Source organism: Cervus elaphus, chromosome 2 (assembly GCF_910594005.1).
Source record: "Cervus elaphus chromosome 2, mCerEla1.1, whole genome shotgun sequence".
Classification (NCBI taxonomy): Eukaryota; Metazoa; Chordata; class Mammalia; order Artiodactyla; family Cervidae; genus Cervus; species Cervus elaphus.
The window spans coordinates 47970382-47988562 of record NC_057816.1 but is presented as its reverse complement, the minus strand read 5'-3'; the positions used below and the strand labels follow the sequence as shown (position 1 = coordinate 47988562).

The 18181-nt window shown below is 47.5% G+C and overlaps 1 protein-coding gene across 1 annotated transcript in view; it reads left to right on the top strand.

Annotated features, from left to right (window-relative positions):
* The first annotated feature begins 850 nt into the window (after positions 1-850).
* The window catches only part of VSTM5 (V-set and transmembrane domain containing 5), a 32444-nt gene continuing 15113 nt past the window's right edge, over positions 851-18181 (top strand). The window contains exon 1 of the mRNA XM_043877023.1: positions 851-1033. Coding sequence (XP_043732958.1) covers positions 943-1033 — 91 coding nt within the window. The 5' untranslated portion in view covers positions 851-942. The remainder of the gene's footprint in view (positions 1034-18181) is intronic.

The window sequence follows — 18181 nt, the reverse complement described above, 5'->3', positions numbered from 1 at the left end:
TTACTCTTGCTCTGAGTCTGTGTAGCCTCCTGGGACTCCCTCATCAAAGACACAAATGCTCTGTACAGCAATTGTTTGTTTTTCTAGCCCCTACCTCTTGCTAGGATTTCTAAAGACTTCTATATTGTTCATGGTTGTATTCCCAGCCTTTTGTACACCATCAGTGTTTTATGAGTATTTACCATGTGTTAATGAGTTTGAGTCAACTCCGGGAGTTGGTGATGGACAGAGAGGCCTAGAGTGCTGCGATTCATGGGGTCACAAAGAGTTGGACACGACTGAGCGACTGAACTGACTGACTGAACTGACCATGTGTTAGGCCCTGTGCAAATAAATAGGTTCTCGGTGAACACATCTTGGATGCATGGATGAACGGAGTTGTGGATGGCGGCTGGATAAATAGTGGATGGAAGAGTGGCGGGTGGGAGATGGACAGATGGATGGATGGTGCTCAGATGCATGGATGGCACCCGGTGGACAGCTATCACGACTGCCCAGCGGCTCCACCCAGAGCAGCCTGAGGCTCCCTCATCCTTTTCTCATCCCTTTCATTCCAGACTGTCATTTCACTTTTCTGGAAAGCCTCCTCGTTTCTCATGGAGCCATTAGACGGTCCCTCTAGGCCCTCAGGCAACAGCCAATAGTTTCCCTCCCTTCTGCCGCCCAGCTGAATCCTGAATCAACACCAGTAAAGTGGGTGTGAACGTAAGGAGACTACATAATTTGCTATGATTTACCCCGAGTGTGTGCATTCCTCTCCTCCCTCCCTCCCTCCCTCCTCGCTCCTCTTCCTTGCCCGCTCCCAGGGAACTGGTTCAACCGGGAGCACGGCCAGCGCCCGGCATCTGCCTCCGGGGCCGGCGGGACGCAGCCGAGGAGGCGGGGCGCGCGCGGGCCGCGCCTTCGCGCCCGGGACGCCGGTGCGGGGCGGCCGGCGCGCTCATGAGGCCGCCGCCGGGCGGGAGGACGCGGAGCCGCGGCCTCTCGCTGGGAGTCCTCGCCCTCTGCGTGGCCGCCGCCCGCTGTCTGCAGAGTAAGCGCGGGCCGGGCCGGGCCGGGCCGGGCCGGGCGGGCCGTCCCGGGTGGGGGTCGCGGCCACCGGCCGGCGGGGCGGGGCGCGGCCTGGAGCGGGGAGCGGCCCCGGGCGCGATCGGAGCCGGAAGCCGCCGGGGGAGAGCCGGCTGCCGGTGGCTGTCTCCGCGGCTGCGTTCTGTATTTCTTTTTCTTGGAAGAACCCGGCGGCGGCCCTGGCATCCTTGACCCCCGGCGCACGCGCGCCCCGCCCCTGCTATGGGGGCCCCTCTCCCTCCGCGCCTCCTCGGGTCCCCAGCGCTGGTCCCTGGTTCTTTAGGCCCCCCACCTCTTAGAGGAACCCCCAGCAGACCCTCTCAGAGAGGAAAGGGGGTCGGGGCTGGGGTTGGGGTCTGTCTGAACTCCTCAGGCTGGAGATGGCCCTCGCCGCTCCGCCGCGGGCAGAGGGTTCAGATGGCTGGACCTCGGGGGCCCAGACCCCAGATCAGAGCGCAGCTGCACCTTCTCATTTAGTCATTCCCCTTATGATCATTCCCATTTTACAGATTACTCACCCGACGTTTCCAGAATGACCGGCGCAGGGCCGCGGGCGGGGGAGGACCTCTAGGCAGAGCCGCTGCTTACTAAGCACCTTTGCGCTCACTGTCGCCAGGGCTTGACGGCACGTCTGTCATTGAATCCTCAGAGCCACTCTGTAAAAAGTGCCACTCTTCTTATTTTCCCTTGATTTTCACTGGAGTGTAGTTGCTTTACACTGCTGTGTCAGCTTCTGCTGCGCCGCAAAGGGAATGAAAAAGTGCCGCTCTCATGCCTGTTTCACAAGTGAGGAAACTGAGGCACAGCTGCCGCCACTTAGGCAGTGATAGAGTTAGTATTTAAACCCGGGTTACCGTGGCACGGTTGACCCTTACACCTCTCCGGCTACAGCCCAGCTTCGAAGGCCGCGAATCCCAGGAACCCACAAAGACCGGTAGGGGCCGCGTGCCTCTGGCTGTCTGTGGAGGAGGAAGCAGGTTAGTCCATCAGATGAGTGGGTGCGTCTGGCGTCGCAGTGACCTTTTCTATCATTTTGCACCCCTCCAACATGTAACATCTGTACAGCTGTCCCTGACGTTCAGGGGTCAGCCGTTCACCGCAGTGCGGAGTCCATTTATTCTCTCACTCATTCACGGCCCCCTCTGCTTCCAGGAAGCAGGCCACAGCGGTACTGGGGGTTCTGTGGTTCACAGCGTTGCTCTCAGACAAGCAGGCAAGAGTGCTGGCTGGGAGTGGCCAGTCCTGAGAGGCAGGGAGTGCCAAAGTTCTGGAAGCTCTAGAGGCTCAGATCCCAGACGTGGGGAATTAGACCAAGGCTCCCAAAGGGAGCTGTGCCTACCCAGTGACAGATGGACAGAGCGGCCGGGAGTGGGACAGCGGGACACAGGCATCCTAGATGAAGGGGAAACGCATGCAAAACCGGGAGGAAGGGTCAATGTTTTGCAGTTCTCCACTGAGGAGCGACGGCTGCAGAGCTGTAAACTGCAGGAAGGCAAGTCCCTAGCACTTGCCCAGTGCTAGCCGCTGTCTGCCCTGTGCCCCTGCCTGAGGGGGCTATGTTTCCAGGCCAGCCCCCATGACGCGGGGAGGGGGGCTCTGCCCTCTCACCAGCTCCCTCCATTCTCTTCTTCTGCAGCCTCTGTCCAAAGCCTCCACCCAGAAAGCCAGATATGCATCACTGACACTGAAGCCTGCGTGAAAACACGTGCCACAAGCTTACACACACACACCCACCCACCCACCCTGCACGTGAAGCCTTTTCTCTGTGACTCTGTGAATGCGACCGTTATGGACTGAATGCTTGTGTCCCCGAAATTCCCATGTTGAAACCCTAACAGCCTTTGAAAGGCATTAGGTTTTAGAGGAGGTCATGATGTTGCGGTCCCCACCAGGAGGAAGAGACACCTCCTCTCTTGCTGCCTCGGGAGGACACAGCGAGACAGCAGCTGTCTGCAGGGAAGGAAAAAAGTCCTCCAGATCTGCTGGGACCTTGATCTTGGCTGTCTCAGCCTCCAGAGCTATGCTCCTTAAGCCACCTAGTCAATAGTATTTTGTTACAGCAGCCCAAGCTAAGACAGAGGTAAAAAAGTGTTGATGTCATAAATACCCCCAAAATGTAGAAGCAGTTTTGGAACTGCTTAGGGTAGAATTCTGAACGAGTTTTGAAGTACATGCTAGAAATACAGACTCTAAGTGCTGTTCTGGTGAGGTTGGAAATGAGGAACAAATTATGGGACAACAGGGAAAAGGTGATCCTTGTTAGAAAGTGGCAAAGAACTTGGCTGAGCCGTGTTCATGTTCCAGAGTTCCCGTTGAAGGTGGAGCTTGGGAATGATGAAATTAGATAATTAACTGAGGAGATTCTTTTTTTTTAATAATATATGTGTCTAGATGCATTTTTTTTTTTTGCATATAGATGTCCGATTTTTCCAGGACCACTTGTTGAAGAGACTATCTTTGCTCCATTGTATTGCCTTTGCTTCTTTGTCAGTGATCAGTTAACTGTATTTAAAGGGATATATTTCTGGGCTTTCTATTCTTTTTTTTTTTTTTAATTTATTTATTTATGTTACTTTACAACATTGTATTGGTTTTGCCATGTATGGAGGACTTGAATCCGCCATGGGTGTACATGTGTTCCCCATCCTGAGCCCCGCTTCCACCTCCCTCTCCATCCCATCCCTCTGGGTCATCCCAGTGCACCAGCCCAGAGCATCCTGTATCATGCATCAAACCTGGACTGGCGATTCATTTCACATATGATAATTTACATGTTTCAATGCTATTCTCCCATGTCATCCTGCCCTTGCCCTCTCCCACAGAGTCCAAAAGATTGTTCAATACATCTGTGTCTCTCTTGCTGTCTCACATACAGGGTTATCATTACCATCTTTCTAAATTCCATATATATGCATTAGTATACTGTATTGGTGTTTTTCTTTCTGGCTTACTTCACTCTGTACAATAGGCTCCAGTTTCATCCACCTCATGAGAACTGATTCAAATGCATTCTTTTTAATAGCTGAGTAATATTCCATGGTGTATATGTACCACAGCTTTCTTATCCATTCGTCTGCTGATGGGCATCTATTTGCTTCCATGTCCTGGCTGTTATAAACAGTGCTGCGATGAACATTGGGGTACACATTTCTCTTTCAATTCTGGTTTAACTGAGAAGATTCTTAAGCGAAGTGTTGAAGGAGCAGCTTGGTTCCCCTTGTCTGCTCAGAGTAAAATGCAAGAAGAGAAAAATGGCTTGAAGAAGGAATTCTTAAGCAAAAAGGAAAAGGAACTTAAAGATGTGGAAAATTGGCAACCTGTCTGTGTTATAAAAAAGAGAGCATGTTCAGAAGAGAGCACAGAGACTATGACAAGCCACTGTTTGATAAGACTAGCCTGGGTGTGAACCATGGGCCGAATCAGCCCCCCAGCAGGAACAACTCCAGTGTAACTGCAGGGGTGAAGACAGAGGGAAGTGAGGGGAGGCCATCGGACTTGATGGATCCTGCAGGGCTGACAGTATCGCTGTCTAGCTGTGTATGCTATTTTTCAGAATAAGAAAAGAATGAAGGCAATGCAGTCAGCATCAGAGTTGTCTCCTTGGTTTCAAATATGGGGTGAGGGGGCGGGGTATTGGTTTCAACAGGCAAGGTGGAGGTTTTGCTGAGCACTCCGGGGGGCCTGGAGATGTCCAGCAGAGCTGCAGGGGTGAGGTGACCCCTGCCTCAGTGGGTCCTGAAGGCAGAGCCTGGCACCACAGAGGATTATGAGTGAACCTTAAGGGCTAATGGATTTATCTTACTAGGTTTTGGACTCACCTGGAACCTGTCACTCCTTTCTTCCTTTTGATCTCTCCTTTTTTTGGAATGGGAGTTTATATACTATGCTTGTTCCACTGCTGCATTTTTGGAAGCACATAACTTATCTGGTTTTACAGGTTCTCAGCTGAGAATAATTTTCTTTCAAGAAGAATCATATCTCAAGTCTAACCCAGTCTGATTTATTATAGATGAGACTTTAGATTTGAAGGAGAAATGAGTTAAGACTTTGGGAACTGTTGGGATGGAATTGATATATTTTGCATGCAGGAATTCATTGCATGAGTTTTGGGGGACCAGGGACAGATTGTTGTGGACTAAACGTTTCTGTCCCCCCAGAAAGCCATTATGTTGAAGCCCTAACTCCCAATGTAATGGTATGTGGAGGTGGGGCCTTGAGGGGGCAGTTAAGTTTAGAGTTGAAGTCATGAGGGTAGGACTTCTGTGAGGGGTTGGTGTCTCTCTAAGGAGAGAGAGACCACGGATCCCCCTCTCTGCATATGACAGTGCAGCAGGAAGGTGCCCGTCTACAAGCCGGGAGGAGGGCCCTCAGCGAGGACTGAGTCTGTTGGCACCTTGACCTTGGGCTTTCCAGCCTCCACAACTGTGAGGAGTAAATGTCTGTTGTTTAGGCCCCTGGTTCACGGTGTTTTGTTATAGCAGCTCAAGCTGACTGAGACAGGGCCTTAAAAGCCCTGAAGGCTGGCAGGTCACCTGCACCTGGCCAGGTAGAGTGCTTTTCCAGGACCTTGTTCATCTCCTTTCTCATCTCTCAGCACCGGAAGTTAGCCATCAGGCCTCTGAGTATCAGTGCCTGCTCATCTGGATGCAGATGATCCAAGACTCGAGTAGGAATGCCTTGGGTTTTTTCGTTGTTGGTTGGTTGTTTTTAACTGAAGTACAGTTGATTTACAATGTTTTGTTCATTTCTGCCATATAGCAAAGTGATTCAGTTTATACATATATATACATTCTCTTTTAAATATTCTTTTCCATTGTAGTTTATCCTAGGATATAAACCTACATAGTAGGGCCGGTTGTTAAGTAGAACAATTTAGTTGGTGGCCTGAGCCAAGTCAGCTTGCTGCCTGCGTTTCAACCCCAGCTTCTAAAAAGCAGCCTGCTCCCCTAGCACGCACCCACACCCACTCACACATGTGCACACATGAACATACACACAAGTATTTCACATCCCCGCTTTCCCAGGGTGGAGCCGGGGTGGAGGAGCTGGCACTGCTGAGTCGCTCCTGGCCAGAGCCCAGGAGAACGGAGGATCAGTGGGGGCCGGAGCTCGGCCTGGGGACCGACGGGGAGTCCGGGGCGGCCACAGCCACGTGGAGCCATGGTTCCGGCTTAGCTGGAGGTGGCGTGGGGCGGGCGGGAAGGGAGGGCCGGCCTAGGGAGAATCCCCTGGGGAGACCCCAGGCTCCATCACTGCAGGACACGGCCCCGCTGGCAGCTGCTCGGCCGTCCGTGTTGGCACACGAGTATTGTTACTGAGCACGTAAGGGGCGCCCCACTGACCCAGGCAAAACTGACCGATGAGGTGTGGGCTCTCTCTGATTTATAGACAATGGTCTTGCATACCTATAAACATACCCACCCACAAGAGTGGTGCTTGGGTATGCTTTTAAAAAATGCAGTAAAAAATGGAATCATGCTGTGCTTGTTACTCAGCAGCTTACTTTTCACAGCAATCTTTTTTTTAGCTCTGTCCACCTTTATAGCCGAGATCTTGCTCATTCCTCTCAACTATTAACACCATACGTATGTCTTATCCATATCTACTTTCTCCTTAGCTAGCCCGTCCAAGACATGGCATCTTGCAGCTGGCAGCCCTTCCCATGGGGAGAGCAGAGCCCTGATACAGGGTGAATGCGGCGCTGCTGACGTGACGTCGTGTGGAGGGCGAGCCAGGCTGACGGGTGCCCTCTCCTCATGCCTCCCCTGGCGGTGGTGCTCAGAGATGCCTGGGGCTTACACTGCAGTTGTTGAGGGAGGGGCAGCATCACCAGAAAGTCACCCTACTGGCTTCATCCCTGGTCTCCAAGAGAGTCCTGAGGCTACTCCGTGCTGGGCTGGGAAGGGGCTGCAGTCAGGAGACCCTCCTCTCTCCATTGTCCCCGGGGCTTCAGGCCACTTACTTCTTCCATCTGCTCTCAGGCTTCTTTTCCTTTCAGTATTCTGATGTATCTAAACTCACAGCGCATATTATAAGTCAGTAGCTTTGCTGTAATCTCTGTGGGCCTGGACTGAAGTTGAGTTCTTCCCAAGAGAATGCGTGTTGCTTCTGTCCATCACAGTCGGCAGGAAGCATCCTCCTCTGTGGAGGGTGGGATGGAGAAGCTGAGGTTGGGTCTTGAAGGAAGGACGGGGTGGAGAAGAGAGCTCCAGGCATATAGCAGGTGCTCAGAAGCTAGGAGGACGATCCTTATGGAGCCTGACACGGTCTGGGCGTGCCAAGTGACAGGAGCAGTAAGGTTGTTGCCTCAGCAAGCACTTACTGGGGATTTAACTGGTCCCCCATCCGAGACCCACTGATGCTGCACCCCCATAGCCTGTGCTCTCAGGACCCTCGTCTGCCTGCACCTGGGTTTTTCCTAGAACATAAGCTCGGGTTAAGAAAGTATTTATCTATCCGGCAGAAATGGGAATAGGAGAGAGGCACAGTTGGCAAGTATAACGTAGGGCAATGATTTTCTTCTGTAACTGATTTGCCGGGCTGGGAAGGCACCGGTCAGCCCTGTGGGCAAAGGGCAAGGGGCATGCCAGACCATCAAATGAGCACAGAATATTCCTGCTGCTCTCTGTGGTTCAGGAAGCTCAATGGCCTGTCCCTGCGGAGGCACATCCCTGGGGGCAGCTCAGGCTGATACCATCTGGACCCCAGAGGAAGCCCACGGCTCTGGAGCCTCCAGGAAGTCCCCCGCTGGGAAGGGTAGGGCCGGAGATCTGGTCCCAGTGCTGGCAGTAAGCCCTGTATATTGGGTCACCTTCCTTCTCTGAGCGCACGGGGCCAGGAGGGTGGGCTGGGCTCGTGGTTCTCAACCGGGGCTGCACATAAGAACCTTCTGGAAGGCTTGTAAGACCTACAGATGCCTAGGCCCCCCCCTTCTTGTCTCAAGGAAACAGCCTGGCAGGAAGTGTGCGCCCCTCTCCCATCTTCCATTCTCAGAGCATCTACCACTGTGTGCAGGAGAGTCTTGCTTCTCCCTTACTGGTAGTTTAATCCTGACAAACCCACGGACACTCTGCCACCAGGCTTAGGTCAGGAGACAAGAATGTTTCGCTTTGAAGTTTGGTTTGGTTTAGTAAACGGTTGCTGAGCACCTAGTGAGGAAGGGGCAGTGTGCCAGGAGCAAGGGACAGTGAGCATGGTCCCTGCAGCGGGAATCATGTGATCCGGCGGGGAGGGTCGGGTCCTGCCCGGATGATCGGCGGTCAGATGCCCCGGGAGTATGAGAGAGGCATTCAGCTGAGAGCTGGAAGGAGGCTTCTTGAAGCAGCAGCCTCGAAGTCACAGTAGGAGGAAGCCAGGCGAGCGGGAGGAGCAGGTTCTGAGCAACAGGAATAGTGGGCGCAGACACTGCAGCACCATCTTCTCGTCCTTGGGGCCAGTAGCCACTGGCAGTGCCTTAGTTAGATCAGCTTTTTCAGCCCTGGTCAGTTTCTTCAAATTCAGTCTGATAAATTGTCTAGAGAAATGGGATTGGGAGAGTCTTGGATCTTGGGTGCCGGAGTAGTTCCTCTGAGAGACTTACAGCAGCGCCGGGGGTCAGATGTGAGTCCTCCGCAGCGGACGGGCCAGGGACCCCGTGGGGCGCCCCCGCGGTGTGCTGTCGGGCCTGTGGCAGGGCTCCCGGCCCAGGCTTACTGTGGGGCTGGGGCGCATTCCTTTTGAAAGCCGGTGCCCAGAAGCGGGGCACCAGACCCTCTCTCTCACCATCAAGCAAGCCCTCCACATGCTTTGGGATGGGCGGCCAGGGGTCCTTCAACCACCTTCAACCAGAACTGGCTCCTTTATGCAGGTAGACTGTCAGCTCAGCCCAAGCACCTCAGTCTGAGTGAACCGTCCATCAGGTCGCACCCTGCCGGGGTGCCTGCGATCCAGACCGAACTGCGTGCTCGCCTGCTCCTTCCAGCGGGGGCACTCCCTCTCCTGGCCTGAACAGAAGGCCCGCTGGGAGCTGCCCTGTGTGGGCTGATTGGGCCTGGCAGAGGAGGGGACAGTCAGAATGGACCCTTCCAGTGAGCAGAAACCTTAGTAAGGGGAGGGTGATATCAGCCGAGTTACAGAGGCAAGGCTGCAGGGGGAGTGGGCCACAGTCTGTGCAACAGCAACTGGGGAGAGGTGACGAGTCTTGGGCAATGGGGCAGGAAAAGGGGGTGAGGCCAGGGTTCTTGGGTCTTTCAGAGGAGACACAGCCAGGTGGCTTTAGAGAGATCACTAACAGCCTCCAGCCAAGAAGAGAAGAAAAACCAGTACCTCCCAAGTGTTTACGATTGTTTTTTAACAATGAGACCACAGGCGCCATACCTGTGACTATTTATCGATCACATACTTTGTACCAAGCACTGTTAACTGCTGCCTTCCATGCATGCGTGCATGCATGTTAAGTCACTTCAGTCGTGTCCAACTCTTTGCGACCCTACTGACTGTATAGCCCCCCAGTCTCCTCTGTCCATGGGGATTCTCCAGGCAAGAATACAGGAGTGGGTTGCTGTGCCCTCCTCCAAGGGATCTTCCTGACCCAGGGACTGAACCTGTGTCTCTTATGTCTTCTGCACTGCCAGGCTGGTTCTTTACCACTAATGCCACCTGGGAAGCCCTCTTCATAGTAATCCTGCCAATGGGGACTATGAGTCCCCATTTTATAGATGGGGAAACTGAGGCTCAGAGAGATTGAGGGACTTGCCTAAAGACCTTCATTCTTTCATCATGTGTTTATGGGAAGCCCACAGTGCCCGGTACTGTGCCAGGCCTTGGGGAATCCATGGAAAACAAGGTAGACTAGCCCCCTGGGCTTGTAGCTGACAGCTGATCTAGGAGGATGGACCATTAATCAAGAGCAATTACAGTGGGGATTTCCCTGGTGGCCCACTGCAAGGGGCACAGGATCGATCCCTGACCGGGGAAGGTCCGCATGCCATGTGACGTGGCCAAAAAATAAGAAATTACAGCGGACTGGGTTAAGTGGATAGAGAGTAACCCGGAGCTGCGGCGAGCCAGAGCTGGAGCCCCCTGGCGTTGAGCGACTGCAGAAGGCTCCCTGGAAGAACTGATGTTTAGGACCTGTGGGCTGGAGAAGGGCTGGCCTCAGTCTCACTGAAGCAGAAGCTGTGTCCTCTCGCCAGAGTACCCAGTCACTCGCGCGTCTGAATTGTCTTTTGATCACTCTGCACCCGTCTCTCAAGTGCCTTCAGGCATCCTGGGAAGTCCTCCCAGAAGAACTGTTGGAGGTCAGCACCTCATCTCTGCCTTCATGCTCCTGTTTGCACACACGTTTCCACAGAAGTGTCCGAGGAGGCGCCTCCTCCCAGTTTCCCAGGCCGGCCCCTGGCTCAGGCCCACTGTAAGTCCTGCAGCCCAGCTCTGCAAAAACCCAGGGGCACCTCACTCTCCACGGCTGGCCAGGGGCAAGCAACACCTCCGCCATACCTGGCTTTCTTGACCTCCAAGTAGAAACATAGCAGTGATGTGACTGTAGCCTGTGGCTGTCCCGAAAAGTGTTCAGCTTTCCAGCAAGGGTGGCTCTTGCTTAAGTTAAAAAGATTCCAGAAGGAATTCCACAGGGAGGAAATTCAGGTCACCCAATTCTTGCCACACTTCTGCAAGTGAATCAGATTTACAAATGCTGATTCAAGTTCTAAACTTGTTATGTAATTTGGGCTGGAAGAGTGAGCCTCCTTCACTCAACACTCCAGCTCCCAGCCTCAGCTTTAGTGCTTCAGTCCCTGGTACAACTCCAGCTTCTGCTTACATACCCCTGAGGATGGGGAGCTAACTACCTCAATAAGCAATTCAGGGCATCTTCAAAGAATTCTCTTTAATAAAAGAGAATTATCTTTAAAGAAAGAGAATTATCTTTAAAGAAAATAATATTCACTTTAATATTATTGAATGGTCACCAAGTATTAGAAACTATGATTAGCTCCTTATATGTATTGACTCCCTTAAACTTCATTCAGACTTCCCAGGTGGCTCAGTGGTAAAGAATACTCCTGCCAATGCAGGAACCGCAGGGGACGCAGGTTTGATCCCTGATCAGGAAGATCCCTTGGAGGAGGAAATGGCAGCCCATTCCAGTATTCTTGCCTGGAGAATCCCATGGGCAGAGGAGTCTAGCAGGCTACAGACCATAGAGTCGCAAAGAGTCAGAGTCGGAAGAGACTTAGCCCACAGACAGACGTTGGGAACCTTCACTTTACAGAGTTGCTTAGCTCACCTGTTCTTCCTTCCTAACCCCAAGCATTTCTAGAAATAGGACTGGACACAATCAAATTTGACTGATGCCAGAAAGAGTCCATTTCCCCCAGAAATCTTGCTGAGACTGTCACGGGGTCTCAAGCATTCCTTTTCACACAATGGCCCTTCATTCTTTTGGTTTAGGCATTGTTAATGCCCGTAGGAAGTGGATCTGCACTTCAGCTGCTAAGCCTTTAGTGTGGATTCGCTCAGTGGTTTCCAGTTTTGGCTGCACTCTGCGATCACATAGGGACTTTTAAAAAGCACAGAGGCTTTGGTCTTACCCCTAAAAATTCTGAACTCATAAGTCCAAGGTAGGCTTTTTAAAAGCTTCCCCAAATGGTCTAATATTCACAGATTGATAATAACTAGATTAGATCAGGTGGTTCACCTGGGTTCAGCCTCCTGTGACAGGGGAAGTGGGTTTGCAGGCCCTCTCTGCGGGGCTCTGAGAAGAGGTTGGGTGGCGCTGTTTGGATGCAGAGTAGTTGATTAGCCAAGTAGCGAATGGTGAACTTGGGTGTGGCGTGTGTGACTCTGGGTTGGTGCTCCATCAGTGTTAGACCCCTTCACTTCCTTCCCAAATGCTTGTTGAATGAGAGGAGACCGGATTAAGTCTGGATGAAAAATCACAAAAGGGAGCTCCCCTGTGCCCTTGGGATTGTTCCTGATGCTCAAGCTCCCTCATGTGTGTGGGCTTTTTAAAAGACTGAAGCACTGAAGCCAAGCCGTGATGATCCTTAGTTACAAATGAGGAAGGGATGCTCAGAGAGGGAGGGGATTTGCACAGTGGCCCAGATAGGGCCTGGCGCAGCCAAAACAAGACTGGGGTCTTCAGATTCCGGGGCTTTCTCCAGCCAGCCTCTGCCACCTTCTGCCCCCACAGGCAGGTGTGCCTGCTGGGCATCTGGAGAGAAGGGCGGCATTTCCACTCTGCAATCAAGATGGAACTGAGAAGAGCCCCGGGTGAATACAGTGGCCCAGAAGCCACAGGGCATTTCAAGCAGGAAAGGGTGCTCTGCAGTGTCCCAGATGGACAAGGTTATCTGCTGGGAATGAGGAGGAATTTGGAGGTCCGGAGACACTGGGGGAACCTGCTCATAATAATCATGGAGAAAGGAGGCGTGAATTTGCCTGAGAAGTGCAGTAAGGCAGTCTGGAGGGCCGTCGCGAGGGAACACTGCGCCGTTGCCCTGGAGGCTGCCTGCTGTGGACTCTGTCCACTGTTGACTGCTGAGGCCTCAGTCTGGGCAGAGAGGAAGTGAGGAGCGCTTGACCCAGGCCGGGGGTTTCGCCAGGCACGGGTGGTGAAAAGAGAGAGGCCGCTAGAGTTTGAAGAACCTCGGCCGAGGAGAGGGAGGAGGTTCTTGTAGATGAGGGTGCTGGAGGCATGGGGGCTGATGCCGGACCTCGCGGCAGGTTTCTGCCTGTTGGAAGAATGAAGAAGAAAGTCTGGGGGAACAGAGCACTCACATGGATGAGGGTGGACCAAACTCAAAGGTATAGGATTTTTCTGGAGAGGGTGGAGGAGTGATGGTCTAAACCAGTGGTATCCAAAACAATTATAATGTGAGCCGCACACACACAAGCCACATATGCCATTCTAAATTTTCTGGTGGTTACCTTAAAAAATAAAGAAAAAATAAGAAACAGGCACAGTTCATTTTAACAATATATTTTGTTTTACCTAATATGTCTAAAATATTATTTCAACATAAAATCAATATAAAAATTACTAATGAGCTCTTTTACATTTTCTTCAACATATCTTAACACATTAAACAGAATCTTCAAAGTCTCCCAAATCTGGTGTGCATTTAACATTTAGAGCACATCTCATTTCAGACTGGCTAATTTCAAGGGCTCAGTAGGTCCTGTGACATGTAGCTCCTGTCTCAAAGCCCAAGCCTGGACTCCTGCTTCTCGTCACATCTGCCTCCCAAGTCTGCACCAGCACTGAGTGATGTGCTATGTTGGAAAACGAGAGAGTGAAAACCTCCACCTCTGTAGCCCAAGCGCCTGATATTATTAGAATAAGCTGTGGAGCAGTGAAGGAAGGGCTGGGCTCCAGTCCCAGCTCTGATCTTCTACTCGGCAGGAATTTGGACACATAGCATGCCTCATCTTTTTCTTTTTTCTTTTTAAAGAATAAATGTACTGCTGGTTTAATAAAATTCTGCTCTAAAACATTCTGATCACAGACTATCTTTTAAATTGAGGTATAGTTGATTAGTTTCAGGTATTATGATTCAAAATTTTATAGATTATATTCCAATTATAGTTTAAAATATTGGCTATATTCCCTGTGCCGTACAATATATCCTTGTAGCTTATTTATAATAGTAGTAGTTGTATCTCCCCTACCCCTGTCTTGCCTCTTCCCACTTTCTTCTTCCCACAATAACCTCTAGTTTATTCTCTAATATCTGTGAGTCTATTTCTGTTTTGTTATATTAACTAGTTTAAGTTTTTAGAGTCCATATATAAGTGATAACATACAGTATTTGTCTTTCTCTGTCTTACTTATTTCACTAAGCACAATACTTTCCAAGTTCATCCATGTTGTCGCAAACGGCAAAATTTCATTCGTTTTCAAGGCTGAGCAATTTTCAATATAAACTGTGTTTATACCACATCTTCTTTATCCATTCATTTGTTGATAGATACTTAGTTTGCTTCCATATTGCACATAATGCTTCAGTGAACATGGGGGTACACGTATCTTTTCAAATTAGTGTTATTGTTTTGTTTTGTTTTGTTTTTGATGCATACTCAGGAGTGGAATTGCTGGTTCATATAGTGATTCTATTTTTAGTTTTTTGAGGAATCTCCATGCTGTTTTCCATAATGGCTCTACCAGTTGACATTCCCACCAACACTGTACAAGGGTCCCCTTCTCTCCACATCTCACCAATATTTATTTATAGTTTTTGATGAGGGCCATTTGACAGGTGTGAGGTGGTAGCTCATTTTGGTTCTGATTTGCATTTCCTTGATTAGCCATGTTGAGCATCTGATTTTCATGGGCCTGTTAGCCATCTGCCTGTCTTCTCTGGAAAAATGTCTATTCAAGTCTTCTGTATACTTTTTAATTGGATTCTTTGGGTGTTTTTTTTACAGTGAGTTGTATGAACTGTTCATACATTTTGAATATTAACCCCTTATTAGTTATATCATTTGCAAATATTTTCTCCCATTCAGTAGGTTGTCCTTTTACTTTGTCAATGGTTTTCTTTGCTGTGCAAAAGTTTTTTAAGTTTTATTAGATCCTATTTGTTTATTTTTACTTACTTTACCTTAGATTTAAAAAATTTTGCTATAATTTATGTCAGAGTGTTCTATGTTTTCTTCTATAAGTTTTATAGTTTCAGGTCTTACCTTTAGGCGTTTAATCCATTTTGAGCTTATTTTTGTGTATGGTGTGAGAAAATGTTCTAATTTCATTCTTTCACATGTATCTGTTCAGTTTTTCCAGCACTGTTTACTTAAGAGACTGCCTTTTGTTCATTGACCATAGGTGCATGGGTTTATTTCTGAGCTCTCGATGCTGTTCTGTTAATCTTTGTGTCTATTTTTGTGCCAGTACTACACTGCTTTGATTACTATATCTTTGTAGTATACTTTAAAATCAGGGTGCGTGATACTTCCAGTTTTGGTCCTCTTTCTCGAGATTGCTTTGGCTCTTCAGGGTCTTTTGAGTTTCCATACAAATTGATGCTTTTGAGCTGTGGTGTTGGAGAAGTCTCTTGAGAGTCCTTTGGACTGCAGGGAGATCCAACCAGTCCATCCTAAAGGAAATCACTCCTGACTATTCATTGGAAGGACTGATGTTGAATCTGAAACTCCAATACTTTGGCCACCTGATGTGAAGAACTGGTTCATTTGAAGAGACCCTGATGCTGGGAAAGATTGAAGGCAGGAGGAGAAGGGGATGACAGAGGATGAGATGGTTGGATGGCATCACCGACTCAATGGGCTTGAGTTTGAGTAAACTCTGGGAGTTGGTGATGGACAGAGAAGCCTGGTGTGCTGCAGTCCATGGGGTCGCAAAGAGTCAGACACAACTGAGCGACTGAATTGAACTGAACTGAACTGATCTGAACCAATTTTAAAATTATTTGTTATAGTTCTGGGAAAATTGCCATTGTTTTGATAGGGATTGCATCAAATATGTAGATTGCTTTGGATAGTATGGGCATTTTCACAATATTAGCTCTTTCAGTCCATCTTATGATATATATCAAAAGATATTTGATAGGATTGTTTCCTTAATTTTTGTCTGATAGGTTGTTGTTAGTGTATAGAGTTGCAACAGATTTCTGTGTATTAGTTTTGTATGTGCAGTCTTATCAGATTCATTAATGAGCTCTATAATTTTCTTGGTGGCATCTTTAGGATTTTCTATGTATAGTATCACATCTTTTGCAAACAGTCAGTTCTACTTCATCCTTTCCAATTTGGATTCCTTTTATTTCTTTTTCTTCTCTGATTGCTGTCACTAGGACTTACAATAGTATATTGAATAAAAGTGGCAAGAGTGGACATCCTTGTCCTATTCCTTATCTTAGAGGAAATGCTTTCAATTTTTCATCGAGTATGATTTTATTTGTGGGTTTGTCAACGTATGACCTTTTTTATGTATGTATGACTTTTTTATGTTCAGGTTTGTTCCCTCTATGCCCACTTTCTAGAGAGTTTTTATAATAAATGAATGTTGACTTTTGTCAAAGCTTTTTCTGCATCTATTGAGATGATCGTATTTCATTCTTTAATTTATTAATGTAACATATCATACTGATTTTCTAATGTTGAACTGTTCATATATCCCTGGGATAAATCACAGTTGATCATGGTGTATGATTGTTTTAATATATTGTTGGATTTGGTTTGCTAGTATTTTTTTTTGAGGAATTTTGCATCTGTGTTCTTCATCAGTGATATTGGCCTGTTTCCTTTTTTTGTGGTATCTTTGTCTGGCTTTGATATCATGGTGGTACTTGCCTAGTAGAATAAATTCAGAAGAGTTTGTTCATTTGCAGTTTTTTAGAATAGTGTCAGAAGGCTAGATGTTAATTCTTCTTTAAATGTTTGGTAGAATTCACCTATGAAATCATCTGGTTCTGGACTTCTGTTTGTTGAGAGTTTTTTAAATTAGTAATTCAGCTTCCTTACTGCTAATTGTTCTGTTTATATTTTCTATTTCTTCTTGTCTCAGTCTTGATTGTATGTTTCTAAGAATTTGTCCATTTCTTCCAGATTATCCATTTTGTTGGTATATAGTTGTTAGTAGTAATCTCTATGAGCCCTTATATTTCTGTAGTATCAGTTGTAATTTCTTTTTCATTTTTGACTTTATTGATTTGGGCCCTCTCTTTTTTTCTTGATGACTCTATCTAATGGTTTATCAATTTTTTTGTTTGTCTTTTTAAAGAACCAGCTCCTAGTTTCATTGTTTTGTTTTTTTTTTTCTATTGTTTTTTTAGTCTCTGTTTCTGCTCTGTTCTTTGATTTTTTTTTCTTCTAATTGGGGAGAGGGTTGTTATTCTTTTTCTAATTCCTTTTGGTACAAGGTTAGGTTGTTGATTTGAGATTTTTTGTTTGTTTGTTTCATTGTTGATTTGAGATTTTTTTTTTTCTGTTTCCTGAGGTAAGTTTGTATCCCTATAAACTTCCCTCTTAGAACTGCCTTTGAACTGTCAAAAAAAAAAAAAAAAAAAAGAACTGCCTTTGCTGCAACCCATAGAATATGTATCATATGTTTTCTTTTTTTTTTTTTTTTGGTTTTCAGGTTTTTATTTCTTTGATTTCTTTAGTGAACCATTCGTTGTTTAGTAGTGCATTGTTTAGCCTTCATGTGTTTGTGATATTTGCAGTGTTTTTCACATGTTGTTGATTTCTAGTGTCATAGCGTTGTACCAGAAAAGATACTTGATAGGATTTCACTTTTCTTAAATTACCTGAGACTTATTTTGTGGCCTAGCATGTGATCTATCCTGGAGAATGTTCTGTGTGCACTTGAAAAGATGTGTATTCTGCTGCCTTGAGGTGGAATATTATTTATATATCTATTAAGTCCCTCTGATCTAATGTGTCATTTAAAGTCAGTGTTTCCTTATTGATTTTCTGTCTGGATGATCTGTCTATTGCTGTAGTAGGGTTTTAAAGCACCCTACTATATTGTGGTACTGTCAATTTATCCATTTATGTCTGTTCATATTTGCTTTATATTTAGGTGCTCCTGTGTTGAGTGCATATATTTAGTGATCAAATAAGCAAGTACCTGTGAAGGAAAAAGCATGGATCCTTTACCCTAATCCCTGCCTGCCTCACAGGTTGAGATAGTGCTTGTGAAGTACTTTGTGAATTGTACTAATATAAATATGAATTGCTAACATTTTCAAATGTGAAAAATCTGGGACTCTGACCCAATCTTGGCATGCATTTTGTTTATTTATTGTTTTTATTTAAATAATACATATACTCACTAAAATATTCTAACTGTTCAAAAGGATATAAAGTGAAATGTAAAGTTTTCTCCCATCCCAGACACCCAGTCCTTTCCCTGAGGACAACCAAAGACACCTGGTTTTTAGAATACCCTTGGGGGATATTTGTGCATGTTATGGATAAATGTGCATATCTGTGTGTGTGCACACTGTTCTGCTCTGTGCTTTTTCATTATTTTTGAGATTATCTAACGTCAGTGCTTACAGATCTCTCTCATTTTTAAAGTGCTGGTGTAATATTCCAAAGTATGCATAATTGATGATTTACTTAATCAGTTGTGACATAAGAAGAAATACGTATTTGTTTTCTGCTCCTGATTCCT